At 39.6% G+C, this 19,315-nt stretch overlaps 1 protein-coding gene across 1 annotated transcript in view; it reads left to right on the top strand.

The window, feature by feature from the left end:
- Nucleotides 1-19,315, top strand: part of csmd2 (CUB and Sushi multiple domains 2) — an 819,059-nt gene that overhangs the window by 352,354 nt on the left and 447,390 nt on the right. Inside the window, exon 10 of the mRNA XM_061882497.1 lies at nucleotides 6,113-6,234. Within this exon, the coding sequence (XP_061738481.1) occupies nucleotides 6,113-6,234 (122 nt within the window). The remainder of the gene's footprint in view (nucleotides 1-6,112; nucleotides 6,235-19,315) is intronic.

Raw genomic sequence — 19,315 nt, 5'->3', positions numbered from 1 at the left:
TTTTTTCTCATTTAGGGGGACTTTTCAAAAGGGTGTTAGTCCCCCTCATTTGAAGGTACACACAATCCCACTTGCCTTCCAGCGCTCATTCAAATTCCGCTTTAATTTGAAAGGGTGTCTAACAGCGCTCGCATGCAGACCCCCCGCGGGGCCTCGATAAGAGAAGTCACGTTGTCCTTTGAAGGATGGCTTGCTCCATTATTTTCACAAGGATGATGTTTTAGGGGTGTCCCGATCCAACATTGTTCCAATATCAGCAAAAATATAATCAGATTACGTCGGCTTGCGCCGGAACTTTCCGATATATTGTACGATACAAGTGGTACTGTAGTGTGTTCACCTTTGCAAATGTGGACGGTTAACATTTTAAAATCCAACAAGCACGCACGGTTCCTCGTATTTGAGTCGTTTCCGAAAGGTAAACACGCTACTTGCAGCTTCACAGCAGCTAAACACACAATAACACACAAGCTAGACTTATTTAATAAGCATTGAAGTGTAAAACAGCACTGTGGAGGGGGTGTGGCCTGCACACCTGCAGCGAAATGGGGTGTGCCAGATCCTGGGGCCGAGTTGGCCGTCAGCGCCGGGATCGCCTCCACGAACTGCTCCAAGATGATTTGCTCCGATGACCGGCCGTCTCCCTCTCCCGGCTGCAGCCAGCGCGACGCCGCCTCCTGAAGCCGTTGGCCAAACACGAACGGGCATTCCTCCTACCCCAGGCGCATCAACCGGAACCAGCGTCGATGATCAGAACAATGACGGGAGACAGGTCTGGACTACAGGCAGGCCAGTCTAGTACCCGCACTCTATTACTATGAAGCCATGTTGTTGTAACACGTGGCTTGGCACTGTCTTGTTGAAATAAGCAGGGGCGTCCATGATAACGTTGCTTTGATGGCAACATATGTCGCTCCAAAAGCTGTATGTACGTTTCAGCATTAATGGTGCCTTCACAGATGTGTAAGTTACCCATGCCTTGGGCACTAATACAACCCCATACCATCACAGATGCTGGCTTTTACACTTTGCGCCTATAACAATCCGGATGGTTCTTTTCCTCTTTGGTCCGGAAGACACGACGTCCGCAGTTTCCAAAAACAATTTGAAATGTGGACTCGTCAGACTATAGAACACTTTTCCACTTTGCATCAGTCCATCTTAGAGGAGCTGGGGCCCAGCGAAGAAGGCGGCGTTTCTGGGTGTTGTTGATAAATAGCTGTGGCTTTGCATTGTAGAGTTTTAACTTGCACTTACAGACGTAGCGACCAACTGTGGTTACTGAAAACGGTTTTCTGATATGTTGCAGAGCCCATGTGGTGATATCCTTTACACACTGATGTCGCTTTTTGATGCAGTATTCACCTGTGGGAAGTTCCGAATAAGTGTTTGATGAGCAATTCTCAACTTTCTCTGTCTTTTTTGCCAATCGTGCCAGCTTTTTTGAGACATGTTGCAGACATCGAATTCCAAATTAGCTAATATTTGCAAAACACAACCACGTTTTCCAGTCCGAACATTAAACCTATACAGATTCCAAAATCAATTTGAAATGTGGACTCGTCAGACTATAGAACACTTTCCCACTTTGCATCAGTCCATTTTAGAGGAGCTCGGGCCCAGCAAAGAAGGCGGCATTTCCGGATGTTGTTGATAAATAGGTGGGGCTTTGCATTGTACAGTTTTAACTTGCACTTACAGACGTAGCGACCAACTGTGGCTACTGAAAGCGGTTTTCTGAAGTGTTGCTGAGCCCATGTGGTAATATCCTTTACACACTGATGTCGCTTTTTGATGCAGTATCGCCTGAGGGCTCCAAGGTCACGGGCATTCAATGTTACATGCAGTGATTTCTTTAGATTCTCTGATCCTTTTGATGATATTACGGAGCCTAGATGGTGAAATCCCTAAATCCCTTGCAGTAGCTGGTTGAGAAATGTTGTTCTTAAACAATTAACTCAGGCATTCGTTTTGACAAAGTGGTGACCCTCGCCCAGTCCTTGTTTGTGGAAGCTGCTTTTATACCCGATCACGGCACCCACCCGTTCCCAATAAGCCCGTTCACTTGTGGGATGTTCCAAATAAGTGTTTGATGAGCATTCCTAAATTTTCTCAGTCTTTTTTGCCACTCGTACCAGCTTTTTATAAGCATGTTGCAGGCATCACATTCCAAATGTGCTAATATTTGCAAAAAATAACCAAGTTTTCCAGTTTGAATAATAAACGTCCACAGTTTCCAAAAAACATTTTGAAATGCTGACTCGTCAGACTATAGAACACTTTCCAACTTTGCATTAGTCAATTTTAGAGGAACTCAGGCCCACCGAAGCTACTGGCGTTGCTGGGTGTTGTTGATAAATGATTGTGGCTTTGCATAGCAGAGTTTTTACTTGTATTTACAGATGTAGCGCCCAACTGTAGTTTCTGACCTTGTTTTTTTCTGAAGTGAGCCCATGTGGTGATATCCTTTACACATTGATGTCGCTTTTTGATACAGTATTCACCTGTAGGGTGTTCCAAATAAGTGTTTGATGAGCAATTTCCAACCTTCTCAGTCTTTTTTGCCACTCGTGCCAGCTTTTTATAAGCATGTTGCAGGCATCACATTCCAAATGAGCTAATATTTGCAAAAAATAACCAAGTTTTCCAGTTTGAATATTAAACGTCCACAGTTTCTAAAAACATTTTGAAATGCTGACTCGTCAGACTATAGAACAATTTCCAACTTTGCATCAGTCAATTTTAGAGGAACTCAGGCCCACCGAAGCCACTGGCGTTTCTGGGTGTTGTTGATAAATGATTGTGGCTTTGCATAGCAGAGTTTTTACTTGCATTTACAGATGTAGCGCCCAACTGTAGTTTCTGACCTTGGTTTTTCTGAAGTGAGCCCATGTGGTGATATCCTTTACACACTGATGTCGCTTTTTGATGCAGTATTCACCTTTAGGATGTTCCAAATAAGTGTTTGATGAGCAATTTCCAACCTTCTCAGTCTCTTTTGCCACTCGTGCCAGCTTTTTTGAAACATGTCGCAGGCTTCAAATTCCAAATGAGCTAATATTTGCAAAAAATAAAAGTTTTCCAGTTTGAACGTTAAATATCTTGTCTTTGTAGTCTATTCAACTGAATATAAGTAGAAAGGGATTTGCAAATCATTGTATTTTGTTTTTTATGCACCATTTACACAACGTGCCAACTCCACCGGTTTTGTTTTATGCATATTATAACGCCGAATATGATTATTGCTGCTCACCTACAGTATCGCCAGCGGTGCTGAATATTTTACGAGCAACATTCCACTTTATTGAGCGTCTCCAGACCAGAAAAGGGTCGGCTGCAGCGGCAGGACCAGGACCGGCGCGGACCATTATTTACCGACCCCGGCCGGCCGGGGCAGGGAAGCATCTTACTCGTGTCTGACGTGAAGTACGGCAGTCTGGGAGCTTTCACCCAGTTTTATTCCTCAAAGTTATGATTACGACGGTAAATCACCGCCAAGTCTTTGGCGTGGCTTCAAGGTTTTTTTTTGTTTTTTTTACACGGAGCCATAAAACCACTCTCCCTGGGCTTACAGATCCTGGGCCCCACTGGATATTTGATATCAGTACGACACAGGGTGTGAAGCTGGGGCATCAGCGTATAGGAACGATACGGTCAAGGATGAATCACCCCTGGAGGGGTTCCGTATGGAATTTTTCTGATTCCGGAGAAACAGGCAAAGATGTGCCGGGTAGATTGTAAGAAATCCAATTTAGGAGCGTTCCTTAAAGGCATCACTTGAGGAACTTTGCTAACTTTATTCCAAAGTTGTATTCGATCAAGGAGTATCGGAATGCAAACTTAATGAACTCTGTTTCTCGTGTCCCGACCTGATACTGATATAGCAGCAAAATAACACATATGGACGATACCGGCTTACGTCTCAAATGTCTGATAAAAACTGCGATATAAGCAGTGGTGCAGCGTCTTTACTTTTGCGAAGCTAGACAGCCAGTTAACATCAAAATGTCCTCAAAAAAAGCACATAAGGTTGTATCTAAGTCAACACATTTACTTGCCAGGAGCTGGCAGCTACGCAGCAGCTCAGCTGACAATAGCACACAAGCTAGACATGCGTCCTTAACTGAATTGCAGTGTGAAAGTTATTTAATTCTACATTTTTGTTTGTCTATTGTTTACTTGTTTCATTTTAAAATGCTTGTAATTTGATTTCTTTATTTAATTATTTTTTTATGAGACGTTTTTTTTGTTAATAGTCCTATATTAATAACGGGAATTGGATTCATCAAAATACTACTATAAAATAATTATAGTTGCAAATAAAAAATACATTTGCAAAGTAATGCATTATTCATTATAGTTACTCATTACCCCATAAACATAATTGCACTTGTCACATAATTACACTTCAATATGTTAATTACTATCATGAAACATAATGATTGTGTTATTTTATTAATTGTCTGGCAATATGCAGTTGAAAGACATTTCATGAAAGCTGAGTGTGTGTGCCTTTATAAGACGTACCCCTGCTTTGATTGACATGTGACTTCCGCGAGAGAGTGAGCTCTTGCGGGACGGCCTCTCTGTTGAATCTTTTAATCAAAACATTTACCTGCTAGGAGCTAGCAGCTACGCAGCAGCTAAGCTAGAAATAGCACACAAGCTAGGCATGCGTCCTTAACTTAATTGCAGTCAAAAACAGAACGTTAAAAAAAATGTACGGTTTATTTTTGTATTTTCTTCTGTTATTAAAATTTGTTCGTTTATTGTTTACTCTTTCCCATTTTAAATGCTTGTAATTTGATTACTTTATTTGTTTTGTTTTTTATGAGATTATTTTTTTTGTTAATAGTGCTGTATTAATAAAAGGGATTTGAATACTCAATTTAAACAAATTTCAAAAAATTATAGATGCAAATAACCAGTGTTTTGTAAAATACATTTAAAACTTAATTTATTATTCATTATAATTACTCATTAACCCAAAAATTAATTGCACGTGTCACATAATTACTCTTTAATCAATTAATTATTATTATGAAACATATTTATTGTGTTATTTTATTAATTGTGTGGCAATATACAGTTCAAAGACGTTTCATGAAAGCTGAGTGCGTGAGCCTTTAAAGGACGCCCCCCCTGCTTTTGATTGACATGTGACATCAGCGAGAGAGTGAGCTCTTGCGGGATCGCCGCTCAGTTGAATCTTATAGTCAAAACATTTACCTGCTAGAAGCTAGCAGCTACGCAGCAGCTAAGCTAACAACAGCACACAAGCTAGAAATGTGTCCTAAACTGAATTGCGGTGTAAAACAGCAAAATACAAAAAATTTGTTTTTTTATTTTTTATTTTATTTTATTATAATTATTTGTTTGTTTATTGTTTACTTGTTTCATTTCAAATGTTTGTAATTTGATTACTTTTATTTATTTATTTTATGTGCAGCACTCTGGAGACAGCTCTGTTGTTAATAGTGCTATAGAATTAAATAATTAAATACATTTAAAAAAAAAAAAAAAAAAAAGCGTTTCGTAAAATACTTTAAAAATGTAATTCAATATAGTTACTCATTACCTTGCCCCCCCCCCCCCCCAAAAAAAAAAAATACAAATAAAAAAAATAAAAATGGCATTAGTCACAGAATTTCATACATGGGACGCTTTGATAAGTAAGAATTGTTATAGTTATATTGTAAAACTTATCAGCGTTGCTTGGAGTGATGGATGAATAATCCATGGGAGTAAAAACGCTATGGACAATTAGAAAACAAAATGGCACTTAGACTTCCGGTTCAAAGTTTAAACAGCAGGAAACACTGTAAATACTCATCAGCAGCACACGCAGTGAGCAAACTCGCCCAAAAGATGGCGCCATAGCACAAACAATAACACACCATGTAGGTGTATTTTCTTGTGTTTTATGGAAACTATTTGCATTGTGTCGTCATCAAAGAAAAATCCATAAGTGAGCCGCGCCGTTTTTGTAATCCGCAGGATTCAAAGCGTAGGAAACCAGTACAGGCCTATAGTTCGGAATTGATGGTGTATTGGCACACCCCTGCTTTCTAGTGTGGTTACTGATCCAACATGTTCTTTTTTTTTTTTTCAGCCCCAATGTGCGGAGGTCAACTGAAAGGACCCGGCGGTGTCATCACATCCCCAAACTACCCGGTCCAGTACGACAACAACGCCAACTGCACCTGGGTCATCACCGCCACGGACCTATCCAAGGTACCGCCTTAAGACTTGTCTTTTTGTAGAAAAGCATTCTGCTAATTTCGTATTTTTGTATTTTATTTTTATAGACGTTTTGTGTTTTTAACTACTTTTGTATCCTTGCAAACTCTTTAGCACTTTGAGATTGACAATGTAAAGTGTTTTACAAATGAAATGCATAATTATTATTATTATTATTATTATTATTTATTTGGAACAGTGTTTTCACTGTAGTTGGAGTAAGGTTGTACCTGTATAGTATTGCAATACTAATGAATCAAAAACGGTACTATAGTCTGTTAGAAAAGTACCGGTTCCCATTGACATTGCTGGTTTTACGAGCAGAGGAGCATGTTCGGCAGTGCACAATCACAGAGTACTTACAAGCCGACAGAGTGTGTAGACAGAAAAGGGAGAACGGCCGCATTTTGGCCCAAAAAGTAAAGATAAAGGTGAGGTCATGACACTGAAACCTCCTCAGGAAGAGGTGCTTTAAAACAGTGGTCCCCAACCTTTTTGTATTCGCGGACCGGTCAACGCTTAATAATTTGTCCCGCGGCCCGGGGGGGGGGTCTGGTTGGGGGTGGGGGGGTTGGGGGGTGATCCTTTTTTTTTTTTTTTTTTTTTTTTTTCTCTCTTTGTCATGAAAAAGGGAGGTTTTTTGTGGTTGGTGCACTAATTGTAAGTGTATATTGTGTTTTTTATGTTGATTTAATAAAAAATTGAAAAATACAATAAAAAAATATATATATTTTTTTATTGTATTTTTTTAAATAAAAATTTATTAAAAAATTCTTCTGCGGCCCGGTACCAATCGGTTGGGGACCACTGCTTTAAGACATGGCTACTTCTAAATCACTAATCCTCGACTCCAAAGTATGTTTCTTCCAAGTATTATTATCACTGCAGGGCGAGGAATAGCGAAACATGCTTCACTACACACCGTAGGAGGATACAATAGCTCACCGGCATCCGTCAAAATGTAAACAAACGCCATGGGTGGATCAACTGTAATGATACCAAGTAAAACAGTGTATCTAGTCTTTGATTACATCGATTTTAAAATTGTATTATTATTTTTTGGGATTAATCTTGTCTTTATAAACTCGGGAAATACGTCCCTGGACACATGAGGAGGACTTTGAATATGACCAATGTATGATCCTGTAACTTATTGGTATCGGATCGATACCTAAATGTGTGGTATCATGCAAAACTAATGTAAAGTATCCAAACAAGAGAAGAAGAAGTGATTATTACATTTTAAGAGAAGTGTAGATAGAACATGTTAAAAGAGAAAAAAGGCAGATATTAATAGTAAATAAACAAGTAGATTAATAATCAATTTTTACAGTTTGTCCCTTATAAAGCTGACAAAAGAATAGGTAGATAAATGACACAATATGTTACTGCAGACTCATTAGGAGCCTTTGTTTGCTTACTTACTACTAAAAGACAAGTTGTCGAGTATGTTCACTATTTTATGTAAGGACTAAATTACAATAATAAACATATGTTTACTGTACCCTAGTATTTATGTGAAAAAAAGACAGTAATACCATTTTTTGTGGTCCCCTTTATTTAGAAATGTATCAAAATACATGTTGGTACCGGTACAAAAATAGTAGTATTTTGTTACCAGTCAAAAAAATGCTTTTTGGATACTTTTTAATACTTTTCCAAATAGAGGGGACCACAAAAAAAAATCATTATTGGAAATTTTATGGTACATCAAACATTATGTTTCTTTTTGCAATCAAAGAAGAATGTTGTCATTAAATAAGGAATAACAACTTCTCTTGTACAAACAAACAAAGGCTTCTAAATTGGCAGCAACATATTGTGTCGTTTCCAGTTTTTGCCAGAAATATGAGGGACAAGCAGTAGAAAATGGATTATAAATATATTTGTTTATTTACTGTTAATATCTGCTTAGTTTGTGTTTTAATTATCTACACTTCTGTTAAAATGTAATAATCACTTATTCCCATCTTCTTAAATACTTAACGTTAGTTTTGGATGATACTACAAATGTTGGTATCGATCTGATACCAAGTAGTTACAGGATCATACTTTGGTCATAATTAAAGTTATTCTCTGTCCAGAGACATAATTCCTGAGTTTATAAACAATAACAAATAAAAAAAATTAAAAAAAAGACTAAATATTTTGTGCTCAAAAAAAATATCGATGTTATCATTATCGTTACAGTTGATATTTGTATAGGATCACCCGTGTTTTTTTTACATTCAGGAGCGCTATCTGTTGTGAGCGGTGACGCCGGTGAGTTACTGTATCATAAAGCATGTTTAGCTATCCCTCTTCCAGTGATAATAATACTTGAAATAAACCTATTTTATTTGTCGCCATTGAGGTGAGGATTAGTGATAAAGAAGTAGCTAAAACTCTGCTAGTTTTAAGCATTTATAGCATTAAAAAAAAAAAAAAAACTTCCGGTATTTTCCAAAGGCAGTATCGTACTTTTTTTTTATTCATTAGTACTGGTACAGCGTAAAACTGGATGTCAGAGACAGGAAAAATAAAACAACGTTGTGAACGGGTCAGTCAGAAACAAATGGAGTTGTATTAGGATTACCTGTGGTCTCGAAAAAAAAGGACAAAAGAGGGATGGGGACATGATGCATAGCGAGTGTCAGCACCACCAACACATTTTGCCAAGTTTTTTCGATGTTCGCCTTCTTCCCACGACGTACCGCAAAGAAAGATGACATTGGTGTTGTTTTTTTAAAATGCAGAGAGGCAAGTTCCTGAGCCCTGCCTAATTACATCTTTCATTTCCCTTTATTTAGCCAAAAAAAGCTTTCATCAATACAAAGAACAACATCAAACAGTAGCAGTTACGGTATACCGGTATTAGTATAGTACCGTGATACTAATGAATCATATTCGGTACTATACCGCCTCTAAAAAGTACCGGTTTCCCACCACCCCATTGCTTACATTGCTGGTTTTACAAGCAGAGGAGCATGTTCGGCAGTGCACAAACACAGAGTACTTACAAGCCGACAGTGTGTAGACAGAAAAGGGAGAACGGACGCATTTTGGCTTTAAGGTTAAAGATAAAGGTGAAGTTAGAACACTGAAGAGGTGCCTTATGACATGGCTACTTCTAAACCACTAATCCTCGCCTCCACGGCGACAAATAAAGTAAGTTGCCTCCAAGTATCATTTTCACTGCAGGACGAGGAATAATTAAACATGCTTCATTACACACCGTAGCTCACCGGCCGCACAATGTAAACAAACGCCATGGGTGGATCTACACCTGGCATCCACTTTACTGATACAAAGTACAATAGCGTATCGAGTCCATGATTACATCGATATGTTTTTTTTTTTTTTTTTTTAAATTCATGTTATCTTTATAAACTGAGGAAATACGTCCCTGGACGCACTACTTTGATTACATCAATATTTTCTTGGCATCACAACATCTTCTTTCCTTGTTTTTAGATGTATACTATGTTTTTCAACTCAGGGAATATGTCCCTGGACACATGAGGAATTTGAATATGACCAATGTATGATCCTCTAACTACTTGGTATTGGGTTGATACCTACGGTTGTGGTGTCATCCAAAACTATTTCAGAAGCTCTGGCTGACTGCTAGGCCACTTCAAGCACTCACCACCAGCTTGCAGATTATTTGTGTTTTTTGTGTTATTGTGCATTTTTTTTTTCCATTACTTGAGTTGAAGTTGTTCTCTTTTTTTTTTTTTAATTCATGTTATCTTTATAAACTGAGGAAATACGTCCCTGGACGCACTACTTTGATTACATCGATATTTTCTTGGCATCACAACATCTTATTTCCTCTTTTTTAGATGTATACTATGTTTTTCAACTCATGGAATACGTCCCTGGACACATGAGGACTTTGAATATGACCAATGTATGATCCTCTAACTACTTGGTATCAGGTCGATACCTACATTTGTGGTGTCATCCAAAACTATTTCAGAAGCTCTGGCTGACTGCTAGGCCACTTCAAGCACTCACCACTAGCTTGCAGATTATTTGTGTTTTTTGTTATTATGCGTTTTTTTTTCCATAACTTGAGTTGAAGTTGTTCTCTTATTTTTTGTTTAAATTCATGTTACCTTTATAAACTGAGGAAATACGTCCCTGGACGCACTACTTTGATTACATCGATATTTTCTTTGCATCACAACATCTTATTTCCTTGTTTTTAGATGTATACTATGTTTTTCAACTCAGGGAATATGTCCCTGGACACATGAGGACTTTGAATATGACCAATGTATGATCCTCTAACTACTTGGTATCGGGTCGATACCTACGGTTGTGGTGTCATCCAAAACTATTTCAGAAGCTCTGGCGGACTGCTAGGCCACTTCAAGCACTCACCACCAGCTTGCAGATTATTTGTGTTTTTTGTGTTATTGTGCTTTTTTTTTCCATAACTTGAGTTGAAGTTGTTCTCTTATTTTTTGTTTAAATTCATGTTATCTTTATAAACTCAGGAAATATGTCCCTGGACGCACTACTTTGATTACATCGATATTTTCTTGGCATCACAACATCTTATTTCCTCTTTTTTAGATGTATACTAGGTTTTTCAACTCATGGAATACGTCCCTGGACACATGAGGACTTTGAATATGACCAATGTATGATCCTCTAACTACTTGGTATCAGGTCGATACCTACATTTGTGGTGTCATCCAAAACTATTTCAGAAGCTCTGGCTGACTGCTAGGCCACTTCAAGCACTCACCACCAGCTTGCAGATTATTTGTGTTTTTTGTTGTATTGTGCATTTTTTTTCCATTACTTGAGTTGAAGTTGTTCTCTTATTTTTTGATTTAATTCATGTTATCTTTATAAACTGAGGAAATATGTCCCTGGACGCACTACTTTGATTACATCGATATTTTCTTGGCATCACAACATCTTATTTCCTTGTTTTTAGATGTATACTAGTTTTTTCAACTCAGGGAATACGTCCCTGGACACATGAGGACATTTGAATATGACCAATGTATGATCCTCTAACTACCTGGTATCGGGTCGATACCTACATTTGTGGTGTCATCCAAAACTATTTCAGAAGCTCTGGCTGACTGCTAGGCCACTTCAAGCACTCACCGCCAGCTTGCAGATTATTTGTGTTTTTTGTTATATTGTGCATTTTTTTTCCATTACTTGAGTTGAAGTTGTTCTCTTATTTTTTGTTTAAATTCATGTTATCTTTATAAACTGAGGAAATATGTCCCTGGACGCACTACTTTGATTACATCGATATTTTCTTGGCATCACAACATCATTTTTCCTTGTTTTTAGATGTATACTTTGTTTTTCAACTCAGGGAATACGTCCCTGGACACATGAGGACTTTGAATATGACCAATGTATGATCCTCTTAACTACCTGGTATCGGGTCGATACATACATTTGTGGTGTCATCCAAAACTATTTCAGAAGCTCTGGGTGACTGCTAGGCCACTTCAAGCACTCACCACCAGCTTGCAGATTGTTTGTGTTTTTTGTGTTATTGTGCTTTTTTTTTTTCCATTACTTGAGTTGAAGTTGCTCACTTATTTTGGAAAACCTTGTGACATTGTTTAATGCATTCAGCAGGGCATCACAAAAAAAACAAGTTATAATAATGTGATTATTCCACGATGGTATATATCGGAATCGGTAATTAAGAGTTAGACAATATCTGATATCGGCAAAAATGCCATTATCGGACATCTCTGTTTAATATCATTGAAAATAAACAAGCCTCAAAACATTGCAATTTCCTACAGGTTAGCCAATACGCTGACGAAAACCAATGAGTTAAAAACGTACAGCTTCAGGCTTTATTTTAGAATGTGTAGCGAAGCCTGTTTGGTGGTCATAGACCAGGCCTGGGCAATTATTTTGACTCAGGGGCCCACATTTAGAGAAAAAAAAATGTGTCAAAGGGCCGGTATATCTATTTTTAGGGACACTAATACAAAACTTCACAATAATGTCTGATTGAATGCTAAAAACTTTATGACAGACCGCCTTAAAAAACATTATGGATTTTTTTTCTACGAACGATAAAACACTGAATATTGACAAAATTTGAATGTCACACCCCTTTTTGATCGACATATTTTACAATCCAGTGAAACGCGACAAAAATGCAACAAACATTGAAGTATGAACGCGAAGGGTACAAAATAAAGCCGCCTACAATCTGATAGATCTGATACATCACTAAGCTTTTAGAACTTTGTTGTGAAAAGCTCCGTCCGCGTCTGTGGAAACGCTTCCCGCCCACACTGCTTGGTGCCTCGTCTGAGCTGCTGTGACGTACATGACCATAGTAACTAAATAGATTAAAAACCCCGTTTCCATATGAGTTGGGTAATTGTGTTAGATGTAAATATAAACGGAATACAATGATTTGCAAATTATTTTCAACCCATATTCAGTTAAATATGCTACAAAGACAACATATTTGATGTTCAAACTGATAAACATTTTTTTTTTTTGCAAATAATCATTAACTTTAGAATTTGATGCCAGCAACACGTGACAAAGAAGTTGGGAAAGGTGGCAATAAATACTGATAAAGTTGAGGAATGCTCATCAAACACTTATTTGGAACGTCCCACAGGTGTGCAGGCTAATTGGGAACAGGTGGGTGCCATGATTAAGTATAAAAGCAGCTTACCAAAAAATTCTAAGTCTTTCACAAGAAAGGATGGGGCGAGGTACACCCCTTTGTCCACAACTGCGTGAGCAAATAGTCAAACAGTTTAAGAACGTTTCTCAAAGTGCAATTGCAAGAAATTTAGGGATTTCAACATCTATGGTCCATAATATCATCAAAAAGTTCAGAGAATCTGGAGAAATCACTCCACGTAAGCGGCATGGCCGGAAACCAACATTGAATGACCGTGACCTTCGATCCCTCAGATGGCAGTGTATCACAAACCGACATCAATCCCTAAAGGATATCACCACATGGGCTCAGGAACACTTAAGAAAACCACTGTCACTAAATACAGTTGGTCGCTACATCTGTAAGTGCAAGTTAAAGCTCTACTATGCAAAGCAAAAGCCATTTATAAACAACATCCAGATACGCCGCCAGCTTCTCTGGGCCCGAGATCATCTAAGATGGACTAATGCAAAGTAGAAAAGTGTTATAAGGTCTGACGAGTCCACATTTCAAATTGTTTTCGGAAATATTCGACATTGTGTCATCCGGACCAAAGGGGAAGCGAACCATCCAGACTGTTATTGACGCAAAGTTCAAAAGCCAGCATCTGTGATGGTATGGGGGTGCATTAGTGCCCAAGGCATGGGTAACTTACACATCTGTGAAGGCATTATTAATGCTGAAAGGTACATACAGGTTTTGGAACAACATATGCTGCCATCTAAGCGCCGTCTTTTTCATGGACGCCCCTGCTTATTTCAGCAAGACAATTCCAAGCCACATTCAGCACGTGCTACAACGGCGTGGCTTCGCAAAAAAAGAGTGCGGGTACTTTCCTGGCCCGCTTGCAGTCCAGACGTGTCTCATATGGAAAATGTGTGGCGCACTATGAAGCGTAAAATACGACAGCGGAGACCCCGGACTGTTGAACGACTGAAGCTCTACATAAAACAAGAATGGGAAAAAAATCCACTTTCAAAGCTTCAACAATTAGTTTCCTCAGTTCCCAAATGTTTATTGAGTGTTTGTTGATACATGGACGAGCATCCCAATAAAAGGATCGCAGTCGTTGCTTATACCGGACTTTTCTTGGCCGACTCTCGGAGTTGCTGCTGCTGATATCGAGGGATCCGAACCGCGGACCATCCGTCTTGTCCTTCTCTGTGGCCATTGTTCATTAGGCAGTCAGTTTAACATCGCGCTGAGTGCAATTTGCATTTATATAAGCTTTTTCATTAGGCTCGCTCGGCCCTCTGAAGACGCCGGGGGGAAAAAAAGTGGTGTGAAATCAGTGGCAGCCAATTTAAAAAAGCCGGGTGGCCCTCGCTTTGCTTTTTTTTTTGTCTCGTTATTATATCATCTTTCAATGATATTGTTGTCTTTATTACTTCAATTGTCAATGATTACCATCACACGGTGTTATACGTACACACATACATACATACATATATATACATACATACATACATATATATACATACATACATAAATACATACATACATACATACATATATATACATACATACATAAATACATACATACATACATACATACATACATACATACATACATATACATACATGCACACATATATATACATACATACATATATACATACATACATACATACATACATATATATATAATACATACATACATACATACATATATATACATACATACATATATATACATACATACATACATACATATATACATACATGCATACATACATACATACATACATAAATATACATACATACATACATACATACATACATACATACATGCATACATACATACATACATACATAAATATACATACATACATATATACATACTTACATATACATACATACATGCAGATCGACATTTGGCCCTGCGAGGAGGTGGCGAATTGTCCAGGGTGTACGCCGCCTTCCACCCCAATGCAGCTGAGAAAAGCGCCAGCCCCCCCTGTTAGCCCAAATGGGACAAGCGGTAGAAAATGGATGGATGGAGATGAACATTTCAACCAGGGGCGTTTCAGAATGTAAAAGTAGATCAGTGGTTCTCAAACTGTTTACCAGTTGGCTTTCAAAGTACAACCATAATGAACAAGATTTAAAAAAAAATACAGTAGCGTAGTAGGCCTGATCCATCCATTCATACATCTTATTCCGCTTATCAGAGGTCGGGTCACGGGGGCAGCAGCCTAAGCAGGGAAGTCTAGACTTCCCTCTCCCCAGCTACTTGGTCCAGCTCCTCCCGGGGGATCCCGAGGCGTTCCCAGGCCAGCCGGGAGACATAGTCTTCCCAACGTGTCCTGGGTCTTCCCCGTGGTCTCCTACCAGTCGGACGTGCCCTAAGCACCTCCCTAGGGAGGCGTTCTGGTGGCATCCTGACCAGATCCGCCAACCACCTCATCTGGCTCCTCTCGATGTGGAGGAGCAGCAGCTTTCTTTAGAGCTTCTCACCCTATCTCTAAGGGAGAGCCCCACCACCGGGCAGGGGAAACTCATTACGGCCGCTTGTACCCGTGATCTTATCATTTCGGTCATGACCCAAATCTCATGACCACAGGTGAGGATGGGAACGTAGATCGACCGGTATATTGAGAGCTTTGCCTTCCGGCTCAGCTCCTTCTTCACCACAACGGATCGATACAGCGTCCGCATTACTGAAGACGCTGCACCGATCCGCCTGTCAATCTCACGATCCACTCTTCCCCCACTCGTGAACAAGACTCCTAGGTACTTGAACTCCTCCACTTGGGGCAGTGTCTTCTCCCCAACCCCGGAGATGGCACTCCACCCTTTTCCGGGCGAGAACCATGGACTTGGACTTGGAGGTGCTGATTCTCATCCTAGTCGCTTCACACTCAGCTGCGAACCGATCCAGTGAGAGCTGAAGATCCTGGCCGGATGGAGCCATCAGGACCACATCATCTGCAAAAAGCAGAGACCTAAACCTGCAGCCCCCAAACCGGAACCCCTCAACGCCTTGACTGCGCCTAGAAATGTCTATAAAAGTTATGAACAGAAAGGGCAGCCTTGGCGGAGTCCAACCCTTACTGGAAACGGGTCCGACTTACTGCCGGCGATGCGGACCAAGCTCTGACACTGATCTTACAGGGAGCGGACCGCTCAATCAGACAGTCCGATACCCGATACTCTCTGAGCACTCCCCACAGGACTTCCTGGGGGGACCTGCCTTCTCCAAGTCCACAAAGCACATGTAGACTGGTTGGGCAAACACCCATGCACCCTCGAGGACCCTGCCGAGAGTATAGAGCTGGTCCACAGTTCCGCGACCAGGACAAAAACCAAACTATAGTAGGCCTGAGTATCCATTGAAATATCTAACGGGTGTATTTCTTATTTACACATTTTGAACAGTAACACTGTGTTTGAATATTTAATTGAATATTTTGGCGGACCTCTAGATGGAGCCCACGGACCAAAATTCGAACCCCTTATGGCACAAACCTTTTGATTTACGAACTTTAAAAAAATATATATATATATATTTTGTGTACGAACTTTGTTACGGTTTGCGAACATTTCCTCCACCCTTTGTGGGCGGGCGGATCAATATCCATTGCTCCTTCTGTTAAGTTATCGACATTAACTTGACTTTGTGTGTGTTAGTGTTTCCCCGATACCAATATTTTGATTCCGGGACCAAAATGTATTCCGATACTTTTGGGTACTTTTCAATACTTTCCTATATAAAGGGGACCACAACAAATGGCTTTATTTAAACAAAAAAACTCAGGGTACATGAAACATCCATCCATCCATTTTCTACCGCTTATTCCCTTTTGGGGTGGCGGGGGGCGCTGGCGCCTATCTCAGCTACAATCGGGCGGAAGGCGGGGTGCACCTTGGACAAGTCGCCACCTCATGAAACATATGTTTATTATTGCAATTTAGTCCTTAAATAAAATGTTGAACATACTAGACAACTTGTCTTTTAGTAGTAAGTAAACAAACAAAGACTCCTCATTAACGTATGCAGTCACATATTTGTCATTTATACACCTATTATTTTGTCAACATTATTAAGGACAAACTGTAAAAAAATTAATATCAATCTACTTGTTCATTCACTGTTAATATCTGCTTATTTTCTGTTTTAACATGTTCTATCTACACTTCTGTTAAAATGTAATAATCACTTATTCTTGTTAGTTTTGGATGACACCACATATTTTGGTATCGATCCGATACCAAGTAGTTACAGTATCATACATTGGTCATATTCAAAGTCCTCATGTCCAGGGACGTATTTCCTGAGTTTATAAACATGATGTAAATTAAAAAAAAAAATTGTGATGCTTAAAAATATTGATGTAATCATAGTAATATCGACTAGATACGCTCCTGTACTTGGTATCATTACAGTGGATGTCAGGTGTAGATCCACCCATGGCGTTTGTTTACATTGCAACGCCGGTGAGCTACGGTGTGTAGTGAAGCATGTTTCGCTATTCCTCGTCCTGCAGTGATAATAATACTTGTTGGAAACGTACTTTATTTGTCGCCATGGAGACGAGGATTAGTGATTTAGAAGTATGTCTTAAAGCGCCACTTCCTAAGGGCGTCACCGCGTCATAACTTCACCTTTATCTGTACTTTTTGCACCAAAATTCATCTGTCCTCCCTTTTCTGTGTCTACTTGTATGTACTCTGTGATTGTGTGCTGCCGAACATGCTCCCCTGCTCGTAAAACCAGCAATAACACGACAATGGGTGGGTGACCGGTACTTTTTAGAGGTGGTATAGTACCGAATATGATTGATTAGTATCATGGTACTATACTAGTTCTGGTATACCATACAACCCAAGCGTGTGATCCTTTTTCCACATTTTTTTTGTTCTGTTAGCTCAAAGTTAGTGCAAAGAAAGCAAGGGACTAGCAATGTGTGTTTTGAAACATTCCGGAAGTATCCCCAGCCTTCTCTCCCTCTCCCTCCCGTTGCAACTCTAAGAAGAGTAACCGACAAAGTCAAGTGGATTGTGTTATTTAATTCCTGGTGCAACACGGGGCTATACACAGTGGGTGTGCGTGTCGGCAGGGCGGCTGCAAGTGAGGACTGTTGTTATTAAAAGTTGGTCCATCGCCCCCTTGGTAGTTTTTTTTGTCGTACAATACTGCGTAGTGTTGTGGCAAAATTAATATTTTAGTAATTTCTCGTCTAACAAGTTTAGTCTAAGTTTTTGTGAGTGTTTGCTTCGTCCTAACTGGGTTTTGCCGGATTTAAAGCCCCGATACCTTCCTGAAGCCCACGGGTGATGTCCACTCGCTTCTTCCGACTTCCAGGGCTTTTGTGATGTTGGATGCTTACACATCTTTATTATATTTGTCTTTTTGGTCAAGGGTTATTCTTCACAAGGGTTTATTTTCGTGATTGAGAGAGACTTTTTTTCAAGTTTAATCAAGATATACCAGTTTTGGCAAATATCACAGTCAGACCGTGTTTATTTTTCTCATTCATTCTACCCCCTCCCAGGATGGGACACTTCACCTAACCCAGGGGTCGGGAACCTTTTTGGCTGCGAGAGCCAAGATTTTCAAATGTATTTCCCTAAGAGCCATATAATATTTTTTTTTTAACACTGAACACAACTAAACGCGTGCATTTTTTAAGTAAGAACAACATTTCCAGAGTATAATAAGTCTCTTATTCTTTGTAATAACATTGTTATTCTGAAGCTAACTGTGGAGGGGGCGTGGCCTGCGGGCCTGCAGCAAAAATGGATGTTGCCATGACCGGCCTCGAAATCAACGACAAGTGCGTAGATGCCCACCTGGGCCTTTTTATCTAATCGCCTGTCGCTCTGTTATAAGCAGCAGCCAGGAGGAGAGACGGGGTTGGGGCTGGAGCCAGAGCGCGAATGAGGACGAAGGAGAAAAAGACAATTGCTGTAAAGCAACTGACAGAAAAATAAGATAAAACAATATTGGACCCCTAAAACAGGCTCTTGGTGGTCTGAAGAACCCCCAGGAGGGCAAGCCCCACACTAACCAATAATAAATAAAATTCTTCTTACCATTAACGCATCTTCTTGAACATAAAAATGCATGAGGATGTTTTATATTTTGAACGTTGTTTTTAACACTGTGATTACAAGTGGAATTATTCAAAACTTATCCTGTTAAGCAATGTCAGCTCAGATTTATCCGAGAGCCGTCATCAAAAGAGCCACATCTGGCTCTAGAGCCATAGGTTCCCTACCCCTGAGCTAACCCATCCTACGCCTCTTCAAATATCCAGAAGCAGATATGCTGTATTTTCCGGACTATAAAGCGCACCGGGATACAAGCCGTAGAAAAAGATATGTGTCCATATACAAACCCCGTTTCCGTATGAGTTGGGAAATTGTTTTGGATGTAAATATAAACGGAATTGTCACGATCCGCGACTC

This window comes from Nerophis ophidion, linkage group LG21, assembly GCF_033978795.1.
Source record: "Nerophis ophidion isolate RoL-2023_Sa linkage group LG21, RoL_Noph_v1.0, whole genome shotgun sequence".
Taxonomy (NCBI): Eukaryota; Metazoa; Chordata; class Actinopteri; order Syngnathiformes; family Syngnathidae; genus Nerophis; species Nerophis ophidion.
This window is presented reverse-complemented; position numbering and strand designations above follow the sequence as displayed.